At 38.2% G+C, this 16,778-nt stretch overlaps 1 protein-coding gene across 4 annotated transcripts in view; it reads left to right on the top strand.

The window, feature by feature from the left end:
- Positions 1-16,778, top strand: part of zgc:153039 (uncharacterized protein LOC767698 homolog) — a 133,612-nt gene that overhangs the window by 99,890 nt on the left and 16,944 nt on the right. The window contains exons 12-15 of one of the 4 annotated variants that reach the window (XM_048604438.1): positions 4,007-4,153; positions 4,303-4,489; positions 5,408-5,427; positions 14,890-15,700. In XM_048604438.1, coding sequence (XP_048460395.1) covers positions 4,007-4,153; positions 4,303-4,489; positions 5,408-5,427; positions 14,890-14,933 — 398 coding nt within the window. In that variant the 3' untranslated portion in view covers positions 14,934-15,700. Of the gene's footprint in view, positions 1-4,006; positions 4,154-4,302; positions 9,650-14,889; positions 15,701-16,778 lie in introns of those variants that run through there. The other 3 variants (XM_048604439.1, XM_048604440.1, XM_048604437.1) reach the window with 3 other exon arrangements.

Genomic DNA, 16,778 nt, shown 5'->3' on the forward strand with positions numbered 1-16,778 from the left:
AAGGGTCTAGGCCCGAAACGTCAGCCTTTCTGCTCCTATGATGCTGCTTGGCCTGCTGTGTTCATCCAGCTCTGCACCTTGATATAAAGTATGTATCCACTTTCCTTTTGAAATTTGCTATTGAATCTGCTCCCACCACCCTTTCAGACTGTATATTCCAGACTGGCAAACTGATGAGTAAATAGCTTTCTCTTTCATGTTCCCTTTGGCATTTTTTTATCGTTATCCTAAATACGTGGCCTCTGAATACGATAAATCTTTCTATTAGAAAAAAACCATCTTCATAATCTGATACCACACAATTTTGAACGCTCTGAAACTCCCTTTAACCTTCTCATGCAGGCAAACAAACAGACTTCTCCCATGTCTCCATGCAACTGAACTATCTCCATCCTAATATCATTCTCTGCACTCTCTCCAAGCCTGTGACATCCTTTTTAAGAGCTGTGCCCAGATTCAGACACTAGCTGAGATTTAATGATTGATTCAAGATACGTTAGCATCACTTTGTACTCTGACTTTATTTGCATAGCTAAATATCCTATATATTTTCATTGCTTTATCAACGTGCTCGACTAACAAAGTTGAGCCCTTGATCTCTCTTGGTTCTACATTAAAAATCTACCAGCTATATTGCCTCTCCTTGTTTTCCTTCCAAAATGCATCAGCTCTCTGCAATTTTCATTTGCGTTTTGACAACAGTGTAGGTCTTCCTGATGACTGAAACTATCCTTCTCACTTCTTTCTTTATTTCCAAACTTTGAAATTATTTCAATGCTAAATCATTAACATATATTAAAACTAGCAGTGGTTCCAATAATCTGTGGGGTCACCACTTCACTTTAGTGTAGGAAACAACCACGCACTCTGCTTTTTGTTCTCAGCTAATTTTGTATCCATTCTGCCATTGTCCATGTAATATAGTGATTCTCAAATTCTCCATGATGTTGCACTTTATTAAATGGTTTTTGGAGGTCCATTAACAAAACATAAACTCCACTACCACCTTCAACCTCCATGCACCTTGCCTTTAACAATTTTTGTTCGTTGTCATTTACAAACCATGATCTTCTTTCAAATGGTTACTGATGTTCACCTGTTTTATTCTGGTCTTCATTTAATGCTTGAAATACTCCCTCCTGTCATCTTTCACTATTCTAGTATCAGGAATGGGGGTCATAGGGAATACAAGAACAGGAGTAGACCATTCAGGCCCTCCAATTTAATGAGATCATGGCTGATGTGTGGCCTAACTCCACATACCTGCCTTTGGCCCATATATCCCTTAATACCTTTGCTTAAAAGCTAATCTCAGATTTTAAAATTAATAACTGATCCAGCATCCACTGCTGTTTGTGGGAATGGTTTCCAAACACCCACCACCTTTTGCATTTAGAAATGCTTCCTAACATCTCTCCTGAATGGTCTAGTTTTAAGTGTTAAACTATGTCCCCTAGTTCTAGAATCCCCAACCAGTGGAAATATTTTATCTTTATCTGCACTGTCATTTCCTGTTAATCTCTTGGGGACTTTGATCAGATCAACCCTTAACCTTCTAACTTCTGAGAAAATGGACCTAATATGTATAATCTCTCCTATAACTTAACCCTTGAAGTCCAGGTATCATTCTTTGTAAATCTGTGTTGTACTCCCCTCCAAGGCCAATATATCCTTGCTAGGATGTGTGATGCCCAGATCTGCACGCATTACTCCAAGTGAGGACTAACCATAGTATTGTGTAACTGCACCATAACTTATGATCCTCGTACTCCAATTCTCTAGATGTAAAGGCCAGCATTCCATTAGCTTTCTTGATGATTTTCTGCACCTGTTTGTGACATTTTAAATGTCTGTGCACTTGAACCCCCAAATCTCTTTGTATGAACTTAAATACAGTGGTTGTCCAATCTAGAAAGTACCCCGATCTGTCCTTTCTCAGTCTAAAATGGATAACCTCACACTTGCTTGCGTTGAACTCTATCTGCCGCAGTTTTGTCCATTCACCTAGTCTATTAGTATCCCTTTTTAATTTTATGGTGTCACTAACATTAACAATTAACTGCCACCTAATTTTGTGTCATCAGTAAATTTGGATATATGACTTCTATGCCATTATCCAAGTAATAACGGGAATAACTGGGGCCCAAACACTGATCTTTGTTGGACACAACTGGTCACATCCTGCCAATTTCAGTACCTACCCATTGTCCCTACTTTCTGTTGCTTGCCACTCAACCAATTTCCCAGCATGTCAGTGTTTTGTCTTCAATTCTGTGGGCTTCTACCGCTGTTGGCTGGATGGCTGGTTTGCAATGTTTTGGATACACTTCCTTTCTTCCTTTTAGGAAGGTGTCTAATTTGTCCCTGAATTGTACCTCCTTTCTGAAACTTGCCATTTCTTACTTGCTGTTTATCTGTCAATATTTATTTCCCATCACCTTTTTGAACTCGCTGAAATGAGCCTTCTTCATTGGAATATTATCATCTTAGTTTGTCCTTATCCTTTTCCAAAACTATTCTAAACTTAATAGTATTTTGATTTCAGCTATCAAATGAAGGGTCTAGGCCCGAAACATCAGCCTTCCTGCTCCTATGATGCTGCTTGGCCTGCTGTGTTCATCCAGCTCTACACCTTGTTATCTCAGATTCTCCAGCATCTGCCCACTTCATTCCTTGGGTGATCCAACACTGCTTCTTCCTTTCTCCTTGTGCAGAAACAAGCTGAGAAATTAAGTTTATTTTGCTCAAATATTTGGGAATCTCCCTTTTTCCTTTCCTCTTTTCTTTCTCCTAGGTCAATAAATGAAGTTTCCCATAACTTCTATTTTTCACATCTTTCCAAAATTTCCCTAAATTTAGCTTTCTATTTCTTTCCTGCTACTTGCTTGCCTGTAATATGCAACGGCTTCTCTGCTCCTTGTCCCTAACTAAATAGGTGCTGTCTTTAGAAACCTCAAGCACATCATCCGTTTCGAGAGACATAATGGTCAGCCTATATATCCCCCATTCTGTTTATATTTCTCTCAGCTATACCTGCTGAAAATAGATGTTACTCCTTTATCTCACAACTCTTTGACATTGAGCTAATTTCTTCATTATTTTTAAGGATTACGTCAATAATAAGCATCTGTTTTATCTGGAATGACCAGAGGGCAAATAACTAATCATTTCCAAAACAAGAAATGTACTTTTATTACCACATTGCATTTTATACATAACCTCGCTGCATATGAAACTGTCTGTGCTGATTTATTGTGACAACATGATGTGCACCGTTTATATTGCTGAGCCAGGTTCTACAAAATTACATTTGTTTAAAATATATTTCATCATGCAGCTGAGATTTGATAACTTGATTTGTGAAGAAATATAAATCTTTCCAGAATTGTTGCTATTGCATGTATTAATCCAGCAAACCACATGGATGGTGGTCAGTCAAGTTTGAGAATTGTAGGACAAACCACAGGCCACATGGTGTCTAGATTGAACCGGTATCCTTTAATTGGAAAGTTCTTGGTGCAGAGGCCAGATGAAAGGAGATTGAGCATTGCTGAGCTGGGGTACCTGACATCAAACAACTCATTTGCTTTCAGAGCATTTGTAACCACCATGTAGAAATGCAAACACAGGTCACTGAATATTTAGTACAATTACTTAATATTAAAGAAAACAAATAATACTGCCTGGTTTGGTCATGGTGTTTAAGCCCTGTTGTCAGTTCAGTGCCTTGCAGTGGCGACGAAGTGTGATCATTAATCTTGCTGGGAATACCAATAATTCAGCAGTAGCCAGGAGGGGAAATCATTCCATTACAATGTTTCTCATTCTCGAAAAATTGACATCATTTTAAAAATAGGTATGCAAAATCTGGTGTGACTTCAATTTGCATTTCAACAAATATTCAAAACATTTCTTCTTTTGGTATAAATATAAAGCACGTAAAGATCTTTATAAAATCCAGTGATATTATCACTAACTTTCATCCATATATTCTGTTCCTTTATAGATGAGATGCCTTCTGACCCTCTTCAAGCACAATATGATTCTTGGCTAAGTTTAGTTGATGCACTGAATGTAAAATCATTTGTCAGCCTTACGCTCTCTGACTCAGTACGTCATGGGGTTCAACATCTTTTATTCATCTCTGGTCTAGGTAAGTAAGCCATAAAATAGCAATTCATTTTAAACAAATGTTCATTTGAATTTAGTTTGTTTGTTAGTAGCCAGTGAGAATGAACTTGTATCAATACTTGTCATTGTAGTACAGTAAGTTACTGTTGTTTTTTCTGCTCTGTTTTATAGGTGGAATGAGACCAAATACTCTTATCCTCGGTTTTTATGATGACTGTGCTCCTGAGGATGGTTTAGAACAAATTCCAGCATTTTCATGTAATAGGTCTTCTATCACAAGTGGACAAGATTGCAACTTGCAGCCTAATTTTCCTCCAGCCAGAGATGCATCGTCATCAAAGGCACTGTCAGGCAAAGAGTATGTGGCCATTATTTCTGATTCCATCAAAATGTTAAAAAATGTTTGTTTAGCCCGATACTTCTGCCAGCTAAACAAAGCAGAACTGTTTGGTTGCAAGAACTATGAGGTCTCCATTGATGTGTGGCCGCTCAATCCACTTCGCCCTGACAGTGCTAATTACGTTGATACTTGCAGCCTGTTTCTGTTACAAATGGCATGTATTCTTAACATGGTGCGCTCCTGGAGGTCAGCCAAACTGCGTATTTTTCTGTGTGTTGAATCTGGAAATAGTGTTGGAGAGCAGGAAAAAAAGCTAAAACAACTTTTACGTCAGCTGCGTATCAAAGGTTCGATTAAAACTCTGCACTGGGATAGTGTTACTGCCCTTCACTGGCACAAACAGATGGTTCCTGAAGATGGCTGTGATGGTAGTTTTGCAAATAACTTCCCATCAAATGCAATGAGAATCTCTGATGACTATCTGATGGCTGTAAACAGGATGATTTTAGAGCAGAGTGCCCATCCAGCTATCCGATTTCTCTACCTGCCACGACCTCCTGCTAATATTGCATTGCATGAAAGATATCTGGAGCAGCTTGACATAATGACCAAAAACCTGGGTCCTACTCTGTTAATTCATGGAATTAGTGCAGTCACCAGTATAGATCTTTAGATCCATTGATTGTGGAAATTAAGAACACTAACATATGTAGTAGTTAAGTTGTTCATAAAGGGGAGGATAGGAAATGTTTGTTACAATGAAAACAGCCAAATTTTACAATAGCTCACACTTAACTTGAGCAAAAGCATTAAGATTATGCTCAGTTTTGGTGCAGCTTTTCTTTTTCCGTTATTTTTTCCCCCACTATTCTCGACATGAGACAAAGGTGTTATGTTGTTGTTCTATTCATCTGCATTCTTTCTTTACTTTCACAGAATGTCAATACATCAGCAAGGTGAGCATTTGTTGCCCTTCCCTAATTGCTCCTTGCTATGCTATTTCAGAGGGCATTTGAGGGTTAACCATGTGGTTGTGGCTCTGAAGTCACATGTAGTGCAGACTATGTAAGGATTGTAGATTTCCTTGCCTAAAGGATATTAGTGAACCAGTTATTTTTTAAAAATAAGACAATTAACAATAGTTTCATGATTACAATTACTGAGACTAACTTTGTTTTAGATTTATTAGTTGAATTTAAATTACACCAGCTACCATGATCTACCCATGTCCTCAGAGCATGAGCAGATTGAGTCCAGTAATATTACAACGACACTTGTCATTTAAGTAATGCTCCACCAGATTTGCTGGGCCTGAGAAGCATTGAATTTTGAAAATGGGCTCTTAGAACTGTCAGCACATCAGCGTCATGAACAAGAGGTTCTGTTCCATCTCCCAAATATGTAGCAAAAGAAAAATCATCGACTTTTATTCAGTTTTCTCAAGTAATTTCATTCATCAAATATTGGTTCATATATAGACTTTTTTTTTAATAAATGTCTGATCACGGCAACAATAATCTGAAATAATTAGTTGGATTTTTGCTACATATACAGGTAACTTGCTGCACTCTGGCAGGATGTATAATAGAAATCATGAAAGGAACATTTTATGATATAAGAAATGCTAAGTTTATGATTTTGGAAAATGGACAAATAATTGGTATGGATTCAAAGTACATGTTTAACTGTGAACAAATAGTACTCACTTTAAGGATGATGCCTCTTTGTTTCCATTTTAATGGTATTTTATATGCTTACATTTTGCCACAATATTTTGATTTATGTTTGCTTCCTTTTTTTGTACGCTGGTTCCATGACAAGCCTCTCAATGAGAAGTTATACATTTTAATTGGTTCTCTTAAAACCTGGGGCTGGATTTAATGTTATTGACAGGGTTCTCGAAATCTATATCAACTCCCTGGGGTAGGACTGGCCAAATTAAATATGTCTTGTTGTATTAAGCAATAGACTAAGGTTGTCATACTGTAACAAGCAAAAACCGAAATTGCTGGAGGAACTTGGCAAATCTGTCAGGATACCACAGCCCCAGAGAGCTGTTACCCAATCAGCTGTGGCAGCTTTTCACCAGGAGCAGGGATTTCACTAGAGGACATTGTTGAATCCCGGTACTTGAATAAGTGAGGGCAAGATTGTAGTCATAGGGAGGGAGACCCAGAAGCATGGAGGAAAGGAACGGTTTCCAGCATGACCTATTTACTGATACTGAGTGCTTAACAACAAAGGGACCTGATAATTGGCCACTGGCCAGCCACCGAGGTTTTTGGGGCCTCCATTGGAGGGCACAGGAAAGTCATGTGGCCCTCGTTTTAAACCCTGAGCCTAACTGATGTCTACTGTGGAAGAGTTTCTCAAATCAGTGCCTTCCTGTGCCATTTCAGTCAGCTTTCCTGCTGCTTAGAGACTGATTGTGGGCCTGGCTGTGACAGCCGATATCAAATGCCATCCTTAGTTTTACTGGTTATATATTGTCGAAACAATTGATTTACATGCATCACGGCAAAGTTTGTGATTGTGGTTCATTTTATAATTACTTTTAAAGTCATTTCTACTGCCTGAAAGATTATAGATGAGGATGTCCAAGATACCATGGAGCTTTGAGAGCACGTGTAGAATTTTAATTAATATACCTGGTAATTTGTATGGATTTCATCTTGCAGACGTTAAAGATCCCATTTTCTGATTCAGAATGATGTCACCAATAATGTAAACACCCAGCTCCTCAAACTGGAGAAGTTGTAAATGAACAAATATTAAAGTACAACCACCAATTGACCTGAGCTAGCCTGCTTATGCTCTGGGCCACATATGACTGACTGTTTGTTTATAACTTCCCCAAGTGCTAACTCAAACCAAGTGCAAGCTACAATCTCTTCCCTGTTGTAAAAGGAACAAATACTGACCATAAGCTTGGGGTTTTAAAAAGAAAAATTTCTGCTTTTAATTGTTCATGGGAAGAAATTGATTTTTACAAATGTTTCTAAAGATTGGAGCACTGTGTTACATGGCTAATGTGTTGCTATGTCGATGCTTCAACTGGCTTTTGACAAATTGTATCTCAGCAGTGCTAGTGTGTGAGATAGTTAGCAAAGGAATTTCTTGTTGTATTAAGCAATAGCCTAAGGTTGTCATAATGTAACAAGCAAAAACCAAAATTGCTGGAGGAACTTGGCAGATCTGACAGCATCTATGGAGGGAGGGGGAGAGAGGGAGAGAGAGAGAATATTTCAAGCCCTGTAACCCTTCTTCAGTGGTTCGGAGACAGTTTTTCCACAATTCCTGTTTTTGTTTGTTTCAGATCTCCAGCATTTGCAGTTCTTTGTTTCATTTAGAGTTTGTAACAGTCTGATCCTACCACTTAATACATCTGGCTGGTTATATATCCACAAACTTCGGCTTTCATCTGGAAAAATTGTATTTTTAAGTCCAGCTATACAAGTTCGTACTGTGGAATTATTGAGCTTATTTCTCCCTTAAAATTTACAATTCAAGCCTAAATACAACCAGACTTCTTGTTTGGTCCACCACCATGAATGTATTTAGTTTGGATTTGCCAAATTTTTCAATAGGAATAACTGTTTTAGGGTCAAACAGACAGGCTTCTAAGGTGGTTGATGTTGTTTCAGTAGTGCACATTAGCTGTTCTTTTGCTTTTATTTAATTTAAAACAAAAGCAGTTTAAGTGGGGAGGTGTTGGTGACATGGAATAACAAAAGTAGACTAAATAATGAGCAATGGGCATTATTGTAGATTTACCACTGACACTATTATAGGATACCTAAATGTAGAAATCTTCCCAATCAACATAGCATGAACAAAACTTACAAAGATAATAAAATGTAAGTACCTGTCCTTTGTATTTTTATTCATTTAAATGTAAAATTTATTTGTAATTAGCATGAATAATAAGAAATCCATGATCTAGACGATAATACTTTTTTTGGGCTAGTGCATCAGCAGAGTTATTTTCAGGGTCTAGACATAGCTTAGTTATAAGGTTCCCTTGTATTTTCCAAATAGCATGCAGGACAGTAGTTCAAAATAAATAGAAAAATTTAAGGGGGAGAAATTTTATATTCGTAACAAAAACAAATTGCTGAAAAGACTTGGCAACTCTGGCAGGTATCTATGGAGAGAAGTCAGGTTCGGTGACCCTTCCTTAGAACTGATGGTAGCTAGGAAAAAATGCTATGTTTGTGTTTGTTTAAAGAAAGAAAACACATTTCAGAAAATGTTCTGTAGGTTTTAAATATTAATTTCTTTTCAACAATGTAGTATCATTTTCACTCATTCAGTCGCCCACCTATCCCGTCCCATTCACCTTCTCTGTTGCTTCTCCATGTTCCTCCATGCACTTTGGCACCATGGGACAGTACCATTCTCCCTCCATACTGTCTTTATCTCTGATCTTGCCATGCATCCTCTATACTGTTTCACCTAGTTTCCAGTATGGACAGAACTCCTAAACCCTATAATAACATTGAGAAATCTTTGAATTTTTCATGAAGCTGTCAGAATAAACAGACATCCACAAACCTCTTCAAAACACTTTAATCCTATTATAAAAACTCTCAAAATTGTCAAAAATAAGCCATTCAAGCTCCCTTCTAAATGTTTCCTTTTTAAGTGCTCATGGCTCTGTTAAAATAAGAAATAAAAATTTCTTCCAAACACTTCAATTTTATTATTTGGTCATAAAACTGTCAATCAAACAAAACACACAGTCCCCTTCACAGCTATGTCAATAACACCTGCTAAGCTAAATCATTAATAGGGCTTGGAACTCATCCAAGCAGTCATAACGAGATTCCATTGCTCAACTAAATGAACAAACCCACTGGAGCGTAATATGATGCAATCTTTGAAGTTGCATAAACTGGTGGCCATCTGTTCATTTCTTCAAAACGTTCAAATGGACCTCCAATGTAAAAATAAAAGCATAAGATCCGTATATTAAATAAACATTCTAAGTTCAATACTGTTGAATGCAGATGAATACTTTATCTATGCATACTTGTATGTGTATGTATATATCCAAATGCATCTGAGGAAAAACGCCTCAGTCCGTTCAGCCTCTCCCTGTAGCTCAAACACTCCCGTCCCAGCAACATCCTTGTAAAAGTGGCCCCACCAGTGTCCTGTACAGCTATAACATAACATTCCAACTCTTATAGTCAATGCACTGACCAATGAAGGCAAACGTGCCAAATGCTGCCTTCACTACCCTGTCTACTTGTGACTCCACTTTCAAGGAACTATGTAACTGCACCCGTAGGTCTCTTTATTCAGAAAAACTCCCTGGGGTCCTACCATTAGCTGTATAAGTCCTGCCCTGGTTTGCCTTACCAAAATGCAACACCTCACATTTATCTAATTTAAACTCCATCTACCACTCCACGGCCCATTGGCCCATCTGATTAAGATCTTGTTGTGCTGAGTTGACCGTCTGCAAACTTACTAACCGTACCTCCTATTTTGTCATCCAAATTGTTTATATAAATGATGAAAAGCACCAATCCTTGTGTTGCACCACTGGTCACAGGCCTTAACCATCACCCTTTGTCTCCTACCTTCAAGCCAATTTTGTATCCAGTTAGCTAGCTCCCTTGGATCTCATGTGATCTAACCTTACTAACTAGTCTATTATGCATAACCTTGTTGAATGCTATGCTGAAGTCCACATAGACAACTTCTACCACTCATCAATCTTCTTTGTCACCTCTTTAAAATACTCAATCAAGTTAGTGAGACAGGATTTCTCATACACAAAGCCATCCCTAATCAGTCCTTGCCTTTCCAAATGGATGCAAATTCTGTCCCTCAATCCCTCCAACAACTTACCCACCACTGATGCAAGGCTCACTGGTCTTTAGTTCCCTGGCTTTTCCTTAGCACTTTTCTTAAATAATGGCACCACATTAGCCAACCGCCAGTCTTCCAGCACCTCACACATGACTGTCAATGATACAAGTATCTTGGCAAGGAGACCAGCAATCACTTCCCTAGCTTCCCACAAAGTTCTGGGAAATACCTGATCATGTCCTGGAGATTTAGCTACCTTTTAAGACCTCCAGTACCTCCTCATCTTTGAGCTCTCATCAAGACATCAGTATTTATCTTCAAAACCAATGGGTAACTTCACCAATAACAACATGTAAACAATGTAAAAAAGGAAAATAGTGATGCCAGTTGGAAAAACAGGGCCCAAAAGGATAAGCAGCATTAAAACAAAATGACATTAAGCAGGGAAATTAGTGAGAACTTGATAAACTTGGTTTATCTTGAACTTTTTTAGAAGTATATTTTACAAACCAAAGAACACTGGCTACAGCAGCATCAATATTCCACTTGCATGGAACAAGCTGCATGAGTGGAGACGTTAAGTGTACAAATTTTTCAGAGATGCCTCATCACAGTTTGTATGTGAAAAGAAAATATTGTATTTGAACAGTGTGGAATTGGTCTTCTCTATCCACACCTCCCTTTCTCTGAAACCTTCGGCATCAAAGTTTGTGAATTTAACCAACTGGAATGCTTCAACACTTAAAGTGGGGAGCTTCGAAAGGAGAATTCAAAATTTGCACTCACCAGAAAAGCGATGTCAGCCAATCATAACTGATCCAGTGCTTGTGTGAAAGTTGACTTTGGCCGCAGACATGCATTTGGGACAATTTTTTTAACTAGGTCTTTTTCCCTGAATTTAAATATTACTTCAGCCATAGTACTTTTAAGATAGCACAATACACAGTTTTTGTTTTATAGATTTTCCCAAACCTGGAGAGACTGTGTGTGTGTGTTTTCCAAGCAGGGGAGTTTTAAATATTTGCATGGTTTAAACTTTTGTGAAGTGATCTTTACATCATTGCATCAGTAAGTTTTTTTTTTTTTTTTTTTTTTTTTTTTGTTTGCAGTAAACTAGTTCTTTGTCGCTTAAAGAATATGGCTGACTTGTTTCTGATACTGTGCTATATACAGTCTGAGAAATACTTGCAATATCACTTCCATTCTTAAATTCAAACCTTGACTGTGAAGAGGTGTGATTTTAAAAAAAGGATTCAGTTCACCCCTCCACCTCCCCCATCCCAAATTAGTCATAACAATACTAAACCTCCACCAAAATGTAACACACAACATATATTTATGTTCAGATTACTGCCACAAAGTCAATTGTTCATCATTGGAATCAGAGAGCTGATGATCAGGGAAAAGAAAAATTCTCTGGCAGGGAAGTTAATTGAAGATAATCATCACCAAGTGTGGTCAAACATTGAGAGAGATTTTTAATGCTGCAAGTTGTTCATGCATGGACTGATTTGCCATGGGGGAGTAATTGAGTCAGAGACCATTGCATATTTTAATAGAAGAGCAGATAAATATGCGAAGCAGAAGGGACCCTTTTCTAATAAAGAGGCAGAGTAAGGCAGTGGGGGCACTTTGATTGGTCTGGTAAAGAGCTGGCACAGAACAGCTGAGTGAGCGGTCTCCGATGCTGTGACCTATGTAGCTATGAATTGAGAGAATACCACTGACATCCTATGGGGATACTCTTTTGCTGTATGAGCCAAGTTACTTAACTTCAAGTTTCACAACCGAACAAAATTGTGGTCCCTGGTTCGTTTCAGCTGCCTGTGAATGCTCATCTTCGTACTTTGGTCACCTCTAGGTCAGTAGCATTCTGTCAAAAGTCTAAAGGGAAAAAAAAATCAAATTGCTCAATGCTGTTGTTTACAATCACCTGCTGTAACAAGTAGCACTCCTAAAAGCAGTTCCAGCTACACGTGAGGAATATGGATTCAGTCCCAGTCCAGAGATGGAAGTGGCAATAAGAAAATTAAAATTCATGTTGAAAAGAGTGATATTGCTGGAAGTTTTTACTTTGTGCTCCTCGGGACAAATGCAAAAATGCTAGATTTATGTCACAGGAGATTTTTGAAGCTGATTGATAAACAAGTCATTGCTGATCTGATTGGGTAAGGTGTTGAGGACTGCACCAGGAAACTATGGGGTCTTCATGCTTCAGGCTAATTCATAACAGATGTAAGGCTTGACCTTATTTGTTGCTTCCATCAAACATAAATGGTCCATATTTTGAGCATGACCAATTATCTTGAACTGATTGTTAGTGTATGTTAGAACATAGGACTGGGCAGCACTTGATGAACAAACATGAAATCACATTTAATTATAGATGTTTTGGGTTTTCCATGCATAGGATGGTTGAGAATGGTCTGAAATCTGTCTATATTGAACAAATGGAAGGAAAACATTTGATTCAATTAGCAATTGTTGGGTCTTGAGGCCTACTTACCTGATACCACATTAGCTCTGAAATTCATTAACACCATTTTTCAATTATTTAACAAAACAGAGAATGCTGGAGAAACTCTGTATGCCTGGCAGCAATCTGTGGAGAGGGAAACTGAGTTAATGTTCTCTCTCCATACATGCTGCCAGACCTGCTGTGTTTCTCCAGCGTTCTGTTTGTTTCAGATTTCCAGTATCCACAGTATTTTGCTTTCATTGTTCAATTCTTTAAATAGACAGAAAATGTTTTTGATCTGAGAGCAGCATCCTCTTTGCAGCAAAATAAGTGGCAAAATCCTCTGAATAGATGCTAGATGATAGATGATAGATCACTATTTCAAATAATCAGGAAACACTATCATTCTTTGTTAAAGTATCAGATACCTTACCTTACTTATTACAGTACTGTGGTTAGTTGAAGAAAAAGTGCACTTGTATAGGACATTTATAAGCAAATTTTAAAATTGTATACTAACATTCGAGGCAATAGTATTCCATATTATACAAGTAATTAATCGAGTATCACCATGGTAAAGAAAATTAAAGGTGGCATTGAAATACCTAATTAATAATCTACGGGGAATTGCAATGGATGTGATGAGGAACTGCTAATGATGAGTGTAAATATTTGACTTCAATAAATAGTAGAATAACACCATTGGTTATTTGGTTAATATTCTTTCTCAAAGGCCAGAATTTTCCATGATTGAATAAACATCATGTAGTTGAATCAAGTGTGCCAGGGTTCTCAGTTTGACTCCTGATCTGTGCTGTCAATTAATTTAAACCAAGGTGACAACAGAAATGTTAAATTGACCTCATTGCCCCAGGCTAGAGAGGGGAAAATTGGCCAGGATCTCTTTTCTCTTAAACTTTAAAAAAGCTAGATAAATATTAATATTATTCATATTTTAAGGCTGGCAGAGAGAATTCTAACATTAAAATGAACTAACTGTATAATTCTCTGGTGAAAATGAGAAATTGCACTCTTGTATACAATTGTGAAGTTCATCTATTAATAATTCTGTTTGTTACAAATGCAGAGTTCACAGGGAACCCTAATACCAGCATTTTGCTTCATGACTGCTGATGTTTTCTGAGATTCAAACCTTTCTGATCACATTTAACCAAAACTTTACTTTGTATAGGATTAAATAATCTCAATCAGAACCAGTCTTGTGTTGCATGTGGATGAAGGAAATAGTATGATAGACTAACGGACAAATGTATGAAGCTTCATATCTTGACCACTATCTTTATTTCTTTAATCATTAAATCTGTTCATTAGAAACATTTTAAAACCAAAATGTTGTGTGACTTGGAGTTGTAGATGAATTTATGATGGTTACATAGAAGATGCTGTACATTGAACCTGATAGATCTATGCCACTGTTGATAGTTTTAAACCTCTTCCTGACACTGTTTGTATATCCTTCTCCCGAATGAGTTTAGCAAGCTGCTTCTTAAGTCCACTTGATTTAATTGCCTCAGCTACTTGTGGCATTGAATTCCACATTGTAATTCAAAAGTTTCTCCTAAATTCCTCTCAAAATTATGGATCATCTTATATTTATGCCCCTTGTTCTGGTCTCTCCCACAAGTGAAAACTTCTTCTGTATGTCCACCCTATCAAAAAAAAAACTTAAGTCTATCAAATTACATATCTTCTTTTTAAAACCCAACCTGTTCAATTTTTCTTTATGTAAAATGTCTCAGTGGTGGTATAGTTCTTTTTTTTTTGCATCTTTCAGTGCCTCTGTATTTGTTTTTGCTGTTTAGAAAATTGAATTATCCACAGTGTAAGTTTAATGTCATTTCTCTGCTTTTTCCATTCTATTCCTCCAAAAATGAACAATAGCCCTTGGTTCAGTTTTTTTTAATGATCTTATCGACATTGTTGCTACTTTGTGATTTGTGTATCAGTATGCCAAGATTCCTATGGCCCTCTATTAGATTTAGATACATATTTGAAAGTGTAAGTAGCCGCCTTGACCCCACCCTTGATTTAGCATGATACTCTTGAATGATTTCAAACAATGAGGGCTCACATGCACATTGTCTCAGAACAAATTGTTTTCAACTCTTTTTCCTCCCAGTAGGTCACTTTTCAGACTGGCGTTATCAAAGTGGAACACGATGAATGATTTAAAAAGGTGATGAGTTAGTACAAGTCTGTGTATTCTCAAATTCAAAGGTGCAGCTCTGAAAATACCCTTTTCTGGGAATACATGGCATAAAAAATTGTTACAGTGCTGCAATTTGATTGCAATAATATTTTAACAAAAAAGTGTTGAAGATGTTTAAAAGCACTTATCAATATAGGGGACAACATGGATTATGGTCCTGTGAATTTAAAATATTTACAATAAACCAATTTTTCCTCAGTGCACAACATCACACCTGTTTAAATGCCTTCTACTTGTACAAAACAATGATCTGTTTAATTGGTGAGATGAAGTGCATATTTCATAAATATTTACAACTTTTCTATTTTTATGCTGCTTGGTATTTTTGTTGGGAGTTGATGTTTTAAGTATTTGACAATGTGCTCTTGTACATAATACCATTTAAAAGTCTTTCCAGAGCATTTGAAACAATGATTCAAAAGAAAAGCAAATAATGGGTTAACTAAGCAGTTTCTGAATGCTGCTGTGATTAATCTTGAATTTTTAATTTCTTATGTGTGAAGGTAACATTTAAGTAATGCTCTTGCCTAGAGACAAATATTGCAATAAATGAAAACACTTAACAGATTAGTGAATGGTGTTACTTGCATACAGATAAAGGTATATTTCTGCTAAATATTGGAAGTTGTAACTGAATTACGTAAAAGATTTAAAGTAATGGGATGGCAGTTTTATTTGTCCAACATATTCTACCAAGGGCAAATAAATGTAATGCTTTGCAGATGAATGTTTATATGTTTGGAATACTGATTAATCGCAGGAAGCACTATAAGAACATTAAAGAAACAATCACTTACCAGGTTGCACCACAAATATTGTAACAGATAGTAGGAACTGCAGATGCTGGAGAATCTGAGATAACAAGGTGTAGAGCTGGATGAACACAGTCCAAGCAGCATCAGAGGAGCAAGAAGGCTGATGTTTCTGGTCAAGACCCTTCGTCAGAAATGGGGGAGGGGAAGGGGGTTCTGAAATAAATAGGGAGAGCGGGGGAGGTGGATAGAAGATGGATAGAGGAGAAGATAGGTGGAGAGGAGACAGACAGGTCAAAGAGGCAGGGATGGAGCCAGTAAAGGTGAGTGACGGTGGGGAGTTAGGGAGGAGATAGGTCAGTCCAGGGAGGACGGACAGGTCAAGGGGGCGGGATGAGGTCAGTAGGTAGGAGATGGGGGTGGGGCTTGAGGTGGGAGGAAGGACAGGTTAGGGAGGCGGGGACAAGCTGGGCTGGTTTTGGGATGCAGTAGGGGGAGGGGAGATTTTGAAGCTTGTGAAGTCCACATCGATACCATTGGCCTGCAGGGTTCCCAAGCGGAATACGAGTTGCTGTTCCTGCAACCTTTGGGTGGCATCATTGTGGCACTGCAAGAGGCCCAGGATGGACATGGCGTCTAAGGAATGTGAGGGGGAGTTGAAATGGTTCGCGACTGGGAGGTGCAGTTGTTTAGTGCGAACCGAGCGTAGGTGTTCTGCAAAGCGGCCCCTAAGCCTCCGCTTGGTTTTCCCGACGTAGAGGAGGCCATAACGGGAACAGCGGATACAGTATACCACATTATGCAGATATGCAGGTGAACATCTGCTTGATGTGGAAAGTCTTCTTGGGGCCTGGGATGGGGGTGAGGGGGGAGGTATAGGGGCAGGTGTAGCACTTCCTGCGGTTGCAGATAAAAGTGCCGGGTGTGGTGGAGCTGGAGGGGTGTGTGGAGCGGAGAAGGGAGTCACGGAGAGAGTGGTCTCTCCGGAAAGGAGATAAGGGTGGGGAGGGAAAAATGTCTTTGGTGGTGGGGTCGGATTGCAGATGG

The sequence above is a fragment of the Rhincodon typus genome, chromosome 13 (genome assembly GCF_021869965.1).
Source record: "Rhincodon typus isolate 14 chromosome 13, sRhiTyp1.1, whole genome shotgun sequence".
Classification (NCBI taxonomy): domain Eukaryota; kingdom Metazoa; phylum Chordata; class Chondrichthyes; order Orectolobiformes; family Rhincodontidae; genus Rhincodon; species Rhincodon typus.